Source organism: Amia ocellicauda, chromosome 4, assembly GCF_036373705.1.
Source record: "Amia ocellicauda isolate fAmiCal2 chromosome 4, fAmiCal2.hap1, whole genome shotgun sequence".
Lineage (NCBI taxonomy): Eukaryota > Metazoa > Chordata > Actinopteri > Amiiformes > Amiidae > Amia > Amia ocellicauda.
Window position 1 is genome coordinate 7,223,993 of NC_089853.1, and position 13,886 is coordinate 7,237,878.

A 13,886-nucleotide genomic window follows, 5' to 3' on the forward strand; every position below is an offset into this window, starting at 1 on the left:
AAAGTTTTATTCTTTTTCCTTTTTGAAATCTATATATAGTTTAATTCCAGAACCTCAGTGTTATTTAAATTCTTAAAGTTATTCCACTGGAGTGGAAATACAGATGGATCAATGCCTCCTTTTTTATAACATTTTCAGCTTTCAGTTCCTGCTTCTTCTCCTCAAGAAAAACAGATTCTCCAAATTTTATTGTTGGTTATTCTCCCCCAGTTCGGAATCACCAGTCTGACTGTTGCAACTTCCATACCAATGTAGGCAGCTAATAAAACACACACACACACACACACACACACACACACACATACACACACACACACACAGACACACACGCACACACACACACACACACCTACACACACGCACACACACACAAATTCAGAAACATTTGCTATAATATTCTCCAAAGTATTTATTTCAGAAGGACAATATACAATAAATTCAATTCAGAACAAGCAGTAAACAAACTTCCCTAAGGTCTAAAACTTTACAACCCCCTTAAACTGGAAAAAAAGGAGACTCCAAAAATTCTTCGTAGTTAGATCTGCCAGTATTACCTGTACTTTACAAGATGACAAAACGATAAAAGTAAAATAAAATAAAAAAAGATCCCAATGTTGTTGTTAGCTTTAGCTTTCGTCTCTGTCAGCATTGTAATGTAAATCTATTTCAGTTTAATGCGAGACACAGGTGGTAGAAGCACGGCTGAACCACGGTATCAGACACAGGTAAGGTCACACAACCCATTGTCACTGAGTTCTTGGGATGGAATCGCTGTTAAAATGTCTGTCATTACACTGCAATTCAATAGCATGACATATGCTTTGTGTATTGTGCATTGTGTGATCATATCATACAAACAGGACCTATAACATTGCAAATGTACACAACTGATCTACCTTATAAATGTAGTGGAATAAAAGAGCGACGGGGGTAAAAGAGCAAAACACAACACAAATGTGAAAAGAACAAAAACCTTTAGGCGAAACAAATCACCACCACCATCAACAAAAGCAGTTCATTGAACATTTCCTGTTTAACTTCTTCAAATATGCACTGATCAGAATTGTAATAATTAAACTCATCAATGCCTTCATAACTGTAATGCGGCGACAGCTTAAGCGTAGACATACCGAAATATGAGCAACTAGAGCAAGTCTATGCATGGAAAACGGACCACGTATAAAAAGCCAAAGTGGCGTAAAAATCACAATCAAGAGGACAGCGCTACCGTCTCTTCATTTCAAGGTTAAGCAGGACTCCCAGATACTACAGCTCTGCAGTCTCAAACCCACACTGCAGGACGGAGGGATGAAATGTCCCTGGGCCCCAGAGACTTCTGGGTTTACATTTTTTTAGAGAACCGTACAATTTTAACCAAGATATCCATCCGGTCTATCTGTATACAGGTGTTGAAGTCCCCAAGCATACGTCCTTGTTATGCTATGGAGTATATCACTTCAAACTCTCAAACCCATTCAAACGCAAATTAAAACCACCAGAATTTCAGACCATCATGACGCTTGAATTTGGGGGATAAACTGGTGGGATGAAAGCGAGGATATCGGCACCCCTCAGGCGAGGCAGCAAGGATACAGGTGTTAGTGTCTGACACCCTCACCGCGGCCGACCGACCCGCCAGCTTCTCCGAGCGCCGAGTTAAAGAAGCAACGGGAGCAAATCAGGAGGAGGTGTGGATCACAAAACTCCTTCTATGGGAGATGTGTGACAGGATGCCGTGTGTGGCCTTTGGTCTCCTCCGCTGGTGGTGACACATGCCTTCTGACATTCGTAGTTAAGTCAGACCGGTGTGCGCCGCCTGCTGGGGGGCTTGGCTGTCACAGCGGACCATTCTGTGTCTAATTAGGTCCGTAAAGTCAGGTCCTCTAGTACAGCAATTAGGAGATACTGTGATGTTTTCCGTTCCCGAAAAGGGGTCTCGAAACCCTGCGCGTCACATGACACCTGTGCCGGGGAGTTTTCCCTTTCCAGCTGAGCTCTGTAACTTAATTGACAGCCCCGTTTGCTTCACCCCCCTATTTATTTTGTGCAGCTGACAAACAAACTGCTTAAGGGCATCATCGGTGGGGTTCAGGTGTAATTGGCAGCCCAGCTGTGAGAGAAAGAAAACTAGAAAGTGCCGTTGTGAAGGTCGAAACTTCTGATGGGGGTTTAGACGTGATGTTTTGATTTATGCCGTGGGGATGCGTGTGCGTGTGTGTGTGCGTGTGCGTGTTCTGGTCGGGAGAATCAGCTTTGTGTCCAATAATGCACAGACAAACAAACAAACAAACAACGGCCACATGCAAGGGCAGAGTCGATCACAAAAACACAAGAGAATGATGACAGTTTGACAGAACAATTAGGAGAACAGAGGAAACCCGAGGCCACCTCTACATGTAAACCCGCGCTTTACATGCAGACATCAATGATCCTGCCGTGCGTGTTCAAAAGAGAGCAACAATGGATGTCACATACATCCATTGTCTCGTGTCGCCACTCTCTGTGTGTGTGAACCAGCCTGTCCGGCCTTCTCCTGTGACGGCCTCGTGGGAACTAAACGCGCGGCAGATTTCTGCTTCATCTGCAGGTCGTCGGATTGACAGCTGCTCTTTCACAGTAAAGCAAACACGGCCCACGTAAAAAACCCAAGAGGCAGACGGGTTATCTCACCTTTGGCGCGAGTAAAATGTTTAGAGTATGATTAGAACACTCGTTGAACATTTACAACCAGATTGAAACATTCTGCGGGAAACTGCGCTCGACCACAGCGTCTGCAAGAAGGATCTGATTTCCGAGTGGGATTAAATTACATACAAATGCAATTGTCTCAGCGCAGAGTTATACGAGACGCAGCTCTGTGCCTTCCTTTAAGAGTGCGCCTGGGGTGCGTTCATTTAATAACAAGTGATTAAGTAAAACACATAAATGAATACAATATCTCATTCACCATGCAAGTGCCATCAAAGCAAAGCTCGTTACATTCTCCTTGAATTAATGATTCGATGAAACATAAATACAAATAAAAAGTGAGAAAAAAACAAACACACAAAGCGATCAATCAACACAAGTCACTTAAAATGACATATATAGGAAAAAAGAATGGGACACTCCTATACAGGCAGATTCCCAGGTGTGATGAAAACATCTGCATGGGGTATTAATTGTGGGTGATCCGGAAGAGTGGACAGAATATTTTAAAGTAAAAACAGACCATTAGGGTCTGTTATCCAAAAGTAAGGGGGCACCTCTTCTACAGTAAGAGCTCTGACGCTATAATGGACTCATAATAATGCCATCATCTGTCATTAAACAACCAACGCCCCCAAAAACAGGAATAATACAAATTTCTAACAAATCACAAATAAAAAATTGATTGTCAGGTATCCCACACAGCCCATTAATCCACACCACCAGTCCTCTAACTCCAGCTTGCAAGAGTCATATTACAAATTGAATTATAAAAACGCACACTTTTTATGTTTTTTTGTTTTTGTTTTTTGTACTTTTAAATTATTGCTTTTAAAAAACACACGGGGCAACATGTTCATTTACAGAGAAAGAAGCGCAGAGAAGTCTACTGGCCAACACGTGTGAGAGAACAGTGCGATACCACGGTTATAATGCTATGTACAGAAATGCTTTCCGAGTTAACGATGTGATTTTCGTGTGCGTGTTCTGGTGTGTCACGCGGCTCTGTTTTAAAGATAATTGGGAGGACATCTTAAACAGTGTTCGCTACTCACGCTGTTCGCCGGTACAAGCTTTAAATTGTATATCCAGAATCAGAGAGATAAAAACCTTTACAGCAGTGTGCTTGTGTTCTTTCTATCTTTTCCATATACATAACATATTTTAAATAATTCTGCTACTGGTTTATTTTTAATTCAAAGGAAATCAACACAGGGTTTCAGTATTGTATAGTACAGAATCATACACAGATTAGCATGAATGTCACCTTTCCTGTCCCATGAGGGAATTGAAAAGGTACATTTTCATCACCGGCTTCGACGTTGTTCGGCCTGACATTCACAAATCTGTATTTAAGTGCCTCACACTGACATGACCCTCCAAACATGCAGTTAGCGAGCTTTGAAGTCTGTAGCTTTTTTCCCCCCCTCTTCCTTTAATTTATTCAAATGTATTCTTAATGGATGGATCAAGTCATCAAATAAACAAATAAAAAATACAATAGATTCTCGCCTTTGCCCTTTTTTTAATTGCCTTTAATTGTAATTGCTCCTTTATTATTATTAGTATTATTGTTATTGTTATGATTATTTGAATGAAGGAAGTTAATTAAAACGTATGAGGACGTGTGGCTGTTTGGAGTATCTGCAGTATGTTTGTTGTGTAATTTAATTTGGTCCCCAGGGACAACTTCAGCCTTGTGAAAAGTACTAAGGGAAGCTGTAGTTACTTATTAATGCAGCTCATACTGCAGGCAAAAGAAATCACAGGAAACAGGGCTGATGGTAACATCATGATAGCAATAATAATTAGTCACCTAAAACATGATTTTCTCTACTAGTGTTTTAACTATGGCGTAGACACTGCTCCAGAGCCACCGAGAACAGGACCTTTGTCTCCAGCCTCTCTGACAGACAGATAAAAGCTCAGGATTGGGAAGAGAAACCGTTCCCACCCGGGAGATTCGCAACGGCGGGTTAAACCGAGAAGCAGTGAACTTTCCGAGTGAAATCAGAGCCTCACAAAGCTGTGAAACTGTGACCTTGCTGCACCGTGGGGCCGAGGCCATTGGTGATATTTCGGGACGCTATGATATGCTCCTCTAGATGTCTTCACGTCTGACAGTACGAATAAGCTCCTGCAAATGAAATACGCCAAAGGATTAAAGCCATTACTTCTCGGCAGCCAGAGGAGCCGGGCTGCACCAAAGAGAAGCATCGCTCAAGGATGCAGTCCACATCTTTAGACACGGAGGTGTGCACATTATTGATGGCACACAAAGCCTGGAACTAGCATGGTAGCAATTTAAAGGTGGTAGCGATTTAAAAGTCTGTTGTCTTAACAAAAGGGAAAGAGTTAATGAGTTTAATAGATTTGAAAACTGTATTTGTACCATCATTCTTGTCTGGGTTGTCATGTTCACGGTAAGGACTAAGAGTTGACGTTGAATATTCAGTCTAGGAGTGCATATGCCCCGCAAGCTCCAAAAACGACTGGCTTAGGCCCGGATTAAGTCAAAACCTCAATCCGTCTGTCACTCGGAGACGCAAAGCCCCTATTCTGGTGTCTGTCTTCCCCGGGGGTGAGAAGCCAGACACCAGAGTCAAACGAGAAGCCAACATCAAGCATGTTTACGTTTTATGTTATTTGCAACAGACGAGGTTTTGATTTCGAGTGATGGATGATCTAGAGATGTCCATCCTCTCCACAGACAAGTCTTTCCCATTGATATAATAACTACGCAAGGAGGTCGCAGTTACTGCACAGCAACCATAACACAGAGTTCATACATCGACACTTTCCTGCGTCAGGACTTGATTACATTGTTCCTACACTGAAATCGACTACTCTACAGCATATACAGGCAAGAATTAATCCAACAGGTATCTGAAGTATCTTTCATACCTTCCTCCGTAAGGAAAGTGTGACATGGAAAAAACTAATAAACAAACAAACAGAAAACGACAACATTGCAGGGTTTTCGTGTCTCCTAAGAGCTGTGAAGTGGAGACTCACTAGGAATCGCTGCACGTATCCGATCAATTTCAGACACTTGGTTTCAAATGACACAGTGATATTTTGGTTGCAAAGAAAATAAAACAGGAAAAAGAAAACTGTGAATGAATGAAGGAAAACAGAGCGAGTTAGAATGCATGCCTCTGCGGTATATTTCATTTCACCAGGGGATCCCCTTTCCATGAAACGTGAAGTTTGTCAGCGGCGAGTTGTGAGTGCGTGTGCATGTTTATCTGCGTGTGTGTGTGTATGAGCGTGAGGGAGGCATGCCTTGAGATTCGACTGAGCGAAAATGACATCATAGCATACAGAAAGTTCAAACGCAAGTCCTCAGAGTATTTACAATTGGATTGTTTTCATCTTTTTCAGGGTTTTATTTTTCCGTTAAGACCCCCCTCCCCCCCCAGTCTCCAGTCACACTCCTTCACTCGTCTTTTTGTTGTCACTGCTGTCCAGTTTTTTTTTGTCCTCTTCTGTCGACTTTAGAACGTCGTTCTTGTCTCTTGGGGCTTTCTGTGGGGTGTTGTTTGTAGAAGGCAAGAGAAAAAAGAGGGAAAAGAAACAGAAAAGTTAAACACTGACTGACAGGACAGACCCTTCCTCTTCCTCTATGTTCATTAAGCGGCGTTAATGAGAGCGAAGGGCACAACACCTGATTACGTGGGACAGATGTTTCATTAACACCAACAACCGTCAACCAAAACTCAGATGGAGAGTGACAGTTTATTTATATAGCTCCCACATCCACAGAATTATTATTACTTGACCCAGATCTTTCTGAAACTGAAAATGTTTTATTAGAATCGATCAATCAATAAATGTACTACAGGATATCAGTATCAATTACTAGCCAGGTCAGGTGACTTTTAATTGGAGGGGAAAATTATATTTTCAGTTCAGTTTTTGAGAAGGAATGAGCAGATGTAAATAAATATACATACATACATAAATAGGCCAATGCATAAATCAATCCTACTGACAATTTAACTCTGCCGTAAATGACGTGTAAATAAAAATGTAGAGGGTGCAAAGGAAAATACATTAAAAACTAATCTGAACTTGAGTCTCTTCAAATCTCGTCCACGAGGGCACATCATTTAGTTCAATTTATGTACTTCTCCCTGTTCGTTTGCCGGCTCATAACATGTATATATCGGGCCGTCAGCGGAGATTGACTCACTGTGTCGAAGTGCTAATAGAGATCCAGGTTAATCACGGTACAGAAAGTAAGAGGGATCATTCATGCTTGAAACACATTGTAATAAAACAATTTGTTTCCATTGAGAATTAATTTTGTACGCCACTGACGGATAAAGCTCGGCTGAACGTCCTGCCTCTGATGCTACAGTTGTAATTAGGCTCCACTCTGGTTTACTTTCTGCTGAACACATCTGGCAAGTGTAGCAAAAACACTGTCTCTCAGAGCGACGCCCCATCATATTAAAATGAACAGTTTAATTTCCAATTCCCGTATTAAATAAATCCACGGCTAAATTAAAACCGTGACACGGAGATGGAGCGCGTGTGCCAAACGTTTCCCCTCCGAGGGCGGTGCCGACGTTTCACATCCTCTGAGCGTCTGCGATTATCCCTGATGACCACAATTAAAAATTAAAATTAAACTTGTCTACGCGGCGGCTTGGTCAAGGCTGTCACACCGCTGATAATTGTGAACAAACCCAGAGACGTCTGTAAGTATGGCTGCGTGCGATAATCTCCCTGGCGGTTCCAGGAGCGAATTATAGCAGGCCTCTCAAAGCGGATTTTTGCCCCATTAACCAACAGCAATGACAGCCCCGCACATTACACATGAGGGTCCGGCACAAATGGCATTCGCAGCCATGGGCAGAAAATGACACGTAGCTGACTTGTGCCGAACGATCGCTTGGGCGAAGTGGGAATTTCTCTGCTCTCACCGGAGTAAAGGACCTGCCACAGTTTCAAACCACGACATTGCAATAGTATATGTATTTAAAAAGAGAGAGAGCAGAGCTGGTACACTTTGAGCTTGCCCTTAACCCCTAGACTAGAACGGCACGTCTTGCAGGACGAGGCACGAGGTTTATAAGAGCCGCTGAACAGCAGTTCTCACGTGTGTATTTCATGATCTTGTTTGTCAGCGTGTGGAGACGAGTGCGGACAGGATGTGGACAGGGTGGACAGGCTGGGCAGCTCTCTCTAGACCCGTGAGACCGGCACATGGCTGCTGTCACCGGGCTGCCTAACGGGCTGTAAGTGTTACAAATGAGTTTATTCTCCTGGGCTCATGTCACCGGCCGCCGAGGAAACACATCACTTGATCAAAGCCGATCGTGAGAGTCTTTTATTTCGTCTGGAGGAAAGGGGGGACGGTCGGGTTTGTTAAAAACTCATTAGGAAATGCAGCTGGCAGATACATCAAGGTCTAGACTGTTAATAATTGACATTGACGCTTTAAAAAATATTTTGTTATTGACAGGTGGAAGAAAAGATGTCAAAGACAGGTGAGAGGGTAAACAGGAGGGCAGAGCAGACAGTGACCATTCTGTGACCCTTTTCTTATAAAGGTCGGGAAGCCACTACATCTGGCGACCATCTTGTCACAGAGGATATAATGATTTATATATATATATATATATATATATATATATATATATATATATATATATATATATATATATATATATATATATAACTTGCGATCAGTTGATGGCAAGAAAACAGACCTTAACTTCACTTGTCTGAGTGCGTTTCAGATGGAGGCTCAGCGGGGCCAAAGTGCCGTGCAGTCAGTCTGTTCCTATCCTCTCAGATCTGCTCTGTCTGAGGCGACAGAAATTGTCTCGCTCCTGCTCAGCTCTCGCCACAGGGCAGTTCCTCACTGGAGCCACAGTCTGAGCAGCAGCTCTCCACTGGAATCAGGGCCACTGCTGACGTTGTGTCAGAAACGCAATAATGATGTTGGGGAGCGAGAGCCTTCATCCAGCACTTGATGGATGAGGATGATGATTCATATATATATATATAATATGTAACCTTCCCATGCCATTAAATGAGTTATCCTCTGTACTCCTGCACAAATCCTCCTCTCAGGTTTGCTCTTCTGATGGTGAGGACCCATGTTGCTCTCTGGTAATTAAGCAATGAAGCTTTGACCTCCAGCCCCATCCCCCCCGGCCAGGAGGCACAGCCATCAGTGGACTTGTAGGCTGTGTGTCCGTGTTCGTTGTGTAACACCTTGTGTGCATTTCCACTGGAGATAATTAATTCCACTAAATCCATTCAGTAAGGTAAGGTATATTGATGATTATTGAACACCATTCATCCTCTCTTCCACACACATCAGGTGGTTTGAACAAAGATTTACCTGATTACTTGAATTCAGTCCAGCTGTTTGTTTCTCCAGTGATGTGGAGTTGGTTTGGTTTTTGAAACAGTTCTTTCCAACCTGTAGATAATTATAACAGTCATTATAGTTGTAATAATAATCATAAAAATAACAAGCAAAAAGCTTGTGCCACAGGAGAGTTAGAGACATATGCTTGAAAGCTGGCTAATGTTGAGTGAAAATTCAAAACAAAAAACAAAGCTGAGCGGCCATTTTTGTTCAATTTTCCAGCCTTTCAGTTGTAATTTAGTTTTTACACTTTTACACAGTACAGGTGTAATTTATCAGCCCTGCTTACAAGAGCACATGCGGGGTGGGCAAGACCAGTGGAGCAGATTTTAAAATATATTAAACGATGTGCTTGAAAACACAATGGGCTCAGCTTAAGCTTGTGGTGACTCAGTAGGTTGTTATCTTAAAAAACATTTGTAAATACAAATAAAGACCAGAGTTTTGAGTATTTATTCTGACAAGAGGGAATTTGGAGAAACACAGTGAATGCTAGACCAAAACCAAATAGTAATAATACATTAACAGACAGACAGACAGACAGACAGATAGATAGAGAGACAGAGAGACAGATAGAGATAGATAGACAGACAGACAGACAGACAGACAGACAGAGGACAGAGATAGCTAGACAGAGAGACAGATAGACAGACAGACAGACAGACAGAGATAGACAGAGATAGATAGATAAACAGACAGACAGACATAGATAGACAGAGAGAGATAGATAAACAGACAGACAGATAGATAGACAGAGATAGATAGATAAACAGACAGACAGACAGAGATAGATAGACAGAGATAGATAAACAGACAGACAGATAGATATATAGATCAATAGATATTTAGATAGATAGACAGACAGACAGATAGATAGATATAAATTATATATTTGTCAAATATCCATAATGCTTTCTGTTGGGGGGGTTACATCAGCGCATGACAAGTCCCCAGGACAGACTTGGCTGAGGCTTCAAATGAAACGCTCGGCTGACTGCGTGGTGATGACATTCCCAGACCTTTATTCTGAAGCGGCTCCTGTGGGAACAATTCACACAAGCCGCGGCGCTGGATTGTAATTGGTAATGAGTAGATATTGAGTTCCGTATAAAACCAGAAAATTACCGAACACTTACTGAACCTTTGTTGACTATAAAACGAGACTCAATCATTTAGGCTGGAGAGGATCATCTCCATCTCGCACCGGAGCTAATTTACACTTAAAAGTTGCTGTGAGATTAAATCCCTCAGAGGAAGCAGAGGCCCATCATACGTCTTCTTATTTTCTGGTGCATTAGACCCATTGGCCCGGGTTCAGAAAGTCAAGATGATTTTGTAGCTGTACACTGTGCTGCTCAAACGAGCCACGCTTTTAAATGAAAATAGTTCATGTTTTCATGTATCGATCCAGTCTCTCTCCCTCTCTCTCTCTCTCCCTCCTTCTGTATGTTTATCCCATCAGAGCTAATGGCATTGCAAGTTCACGCTCTACACAACAGGCATTACCTCCGTCTGAAAGAGTTTAAAGTAAAAGAAAGGGGTTTATATCTTCTATACTGAAAACAAAAGTTGTCAAGCACACACATTTTAATTTTGTTTTGTGTACAAGGCGAGATTAACGAGTACAATCTTTCATCTGGAGTTTACTACCGTGCATCACTTTTAAAACAAAAAGGCTTCCCATACATCCTTCAACATGAAACAAAACGAATCGAAGAAACATACTTTGAACGTCGGCTGTCTCATAATTGGGATATTCAAATATCAGATTGACATGAGAAGCATCTCCCTTTGATATCCTTGCTTTGTTCCTCCGATTTCCCGTCCTCTTTGAATGGCTCTGTTTGTAATAACTGTGCCGTTTTCTCCTAAGTAAAGGACTTAGAAGTTCTTATATAGTTCCTCAAATTCAAATTATCCCTGTGTCACCCAGTCTACTGCCTTCATCTCTGGCTTGAAAAGACAGATCTCTCTCGGCTTTGAAACAGATTCATCTTAATTCCATCCATCTCTGTAGCGGTACTTACGACCCAGCACAGAAATTACAGCTCGGATGCAGAAGGGATAGGAGGCCTTGGCCGAAATAAACTGCTGTGTGTTTGTGAGTCGTTGTCCTTTCTCTTTAATGGTCAGAGACATGTGTTTGATTTGACTGTGAAATCAAGTTGGTAAACAATAAGATCTCCAAACCAGAGCAACCATTATTGACCAAGTGATTTGTGATGCCTTACTTCAGTGAAAACAAAAGCTGCTGGTCTCATTTAGGCTTTGGTTACAGGAATATGGAAACCTGCCATTATAGTCATGGAAAAAACATTATGCTTGTGTAGCGGGTGGCAACACTTCCTGTGTACCGCTGCAGGTAAGCTGGTCACACCGCACTCATCTTGTTTGTATTGTTTTCATTTTATTCTATTTGGGAAAACAACCAATTAATTTCTGCTTGTTTGGTAACTTGTAGGGTGAGCTGTGAGACATGTTTTTATTACTCCTGTGTTCCACAGCCAACCTGAGCTATGTTTTGGTGGTTTTATTCCCTTTTTGTGTTCTCAAATTTTTAAAGGGTAATGTAGGCAAAGGACTTGGTAAATCGCTGCTGCCCGAAGTATTTGCTTTTATTGTTTTTATTCCTATGCGCTCACTTACGTGTGTTTCTCACATCTTCTACAGCAGTGGTTTTCAAGCCGGTCCTGGAGTACCCCCTGCCCTGCTGTTTTTTGTTCCAACTGAGGTCTTAATTGCTTAATTGAATCTTTAATTGACCTAACAAAGCAATATACCATTCAATTAAGTAATTAAGACCTAGGTTGGAACAAAAACCAGCAGGGCAGGGGGTACTCCAGGACCGGTTTGAAAACCACTGTTCTACAGGAAGTGAGCGTTGATTATTGTTTACTAATAGCTTTACAATTTTACTATTATTGTTTATTGTATTGCTTTTAGAGTACGGTTTATTTTTAGGATTGTTTTTTATCATTGTCGTGATTTTATTTAGTTGTAATTTACTGATCTATGCGTTTTGAGCTAAGTTAGTATTAGTGAGAGTGAAGGCTATTTGTTAATATAAATGGTGCAAAAGACACCGTTTTAAATACAACTAGAGTACAACCTCCCCACAGTCTGCATGGACTGTGCAGATGCATGACTAGGTCACTGTCTGATATAATACGAGGGTTTGAATTGATTTGTCACTTTAATTGTTTTAGTTGACTATTGCACTTGGTGTGGTTTGTTTTGATTGATTCTGTTTTCTCCACTTTCATTTATTTCTAGATATTAATAATCACTGGCCCACAGTCTGCCCTCCATGCATTCTGTGGGGTAGTTGTCTCTTTGTTTAGATTCAGCCTCTAATCTATGGTCAGGTTTTCTTAAACATCGGTTGCAGCTAACACTATTGCAGTCCAGCTCTGTTTGATTCATTCTGATATTGGTGAAAGTGAACTAGTACTCTTCTAACTTATTTAGGAAATCACTTTGACCTATGGTCATTTTGTATTCTTCTGTCTTTTAATAAAACTGGTTTGTAAAGCAAAACCAAAACTGTACTTATGTAATATGGAACCCAATTTATTGGCCGTGATCCAGAGGTCCCCTACCTCTATATAAACTAAGGGTGGCGTAGTATTGGAGCATAATCCACACAAAGAAAAACAGTTGTTGTGCTACATTTCCCCTGTCCACACTACAGTAGATGCCACACTTGAACAGCTTTTAAACCAACTGGGAAAAATCATAATTGCAAATTTTCACAAATTGACATGCTTATAGTGCGATATTTTGTGGTTACATTGTCATATTTCCATTCTTTACAAAGTGATGCTATATAAATCTATAAAGTTAACTTCTGTCTCCTTAGTTACAAGTTAGATTTTTTCAGATGCCTGAAAAAGTTCAAAACGTCTGTCAGTTTCCCTTGGAAAATGGTCCCAGTGCTCAGAGCATAAAGCGCCGTCACGAGCCGTGGGGATACCGGGGTGGAATGGATGTGTCTGAACCTCAGTGAGTTTGATCTCATAAATCTCATTTAGGCGAGAAGATAATGAATCACTTTCTGCAGCGGTGTGAACCCCAATGGAGCGGGGAGAAGAAAAAAAAGCCGGGAAAAAAAAAAGCGAACAAGAAAATACATCTGACACATTTTCATTAAGGGATGACGAGATCTCTAAATGTCCTTCCTCGGAGACGGCAGGCATTCTCTATCTTCCCAGTTTCCTCTCCTCTTGCATTATTATTAATATTATTAATAACCTGATGTCAAGGAACACCTTCCATTAAAATCCTTCACTCCATTCCCTTCCCTCAGGACCCCTCAGTTTTGACACTTAATTAGAAGCAGGCAGCACATGTGCCCTCTGTGCTTATTTTAGCTTGATAGCAATCACTGGTGTGAGATTGCATCTAATGCATTTAAAGAAACAGCTGCAATTAGGGTCCGGAGTGGGACGAGTCTGACCTGGGTGTTGCGCATCTTTCTGCACACAGAGATCCTGAGCTCCTCGGATCTACCCTGCATGTGCTGCGGGAATGAAAGGCTCTCCCTGAACCACAAGGACAAAACTGAAATGCAACCTTGCAGGAAACAAGTTCGGAATAGAAAATTGATTAATTAATTAAAGGATACATGGATCCAATTAAAAAGGGCCTATCTGTGGGGTCTGAAAATGCACACAGGGGCAAGTTAGCAAGTGGCATCAAAAGATTTCAAGGTGTTATAGAATCACAGTGTCAGTAGAAAGAAACACGTGGTGAGAGGAGGAGAATCTGCCAGAGTTAAAAGGAGACAAATTATGCAATAATGCACAGC

The 13,886-nt window shown here is 41.6% G+C and overlaps 1 protein-coding gene across 1 annotated transcript in view; it reads right to left on the reverse strand.

Annotated features, from left to right (window-relative positions):
• Positions 1–394: 394 nt before the first annotated feature.
• The window catches only part of luzp2 (leucine zipper protein 2), a 127,485-nt gene continuing 113,993 nt past the window's right edge, over positions 395–13,886 (reverse strand). The window contains exons 11-12 of the mRNA XM_066700793.1: positions 9,050–9,130; positions 395–6,216 (exon numbers count right to left, since the gene is read on the reverse strand). Of these exons, the coding sequence (XP_066556890.1) occupies positions 6,118–6,216; positions 9,050–9,130 (180 nt within the window). The 3' untranslated portion in view covers positions 395–6,117. The remainder of the gene's footprint in view (positions 6,217–9,049; positions 9,131–13,886) is intronic.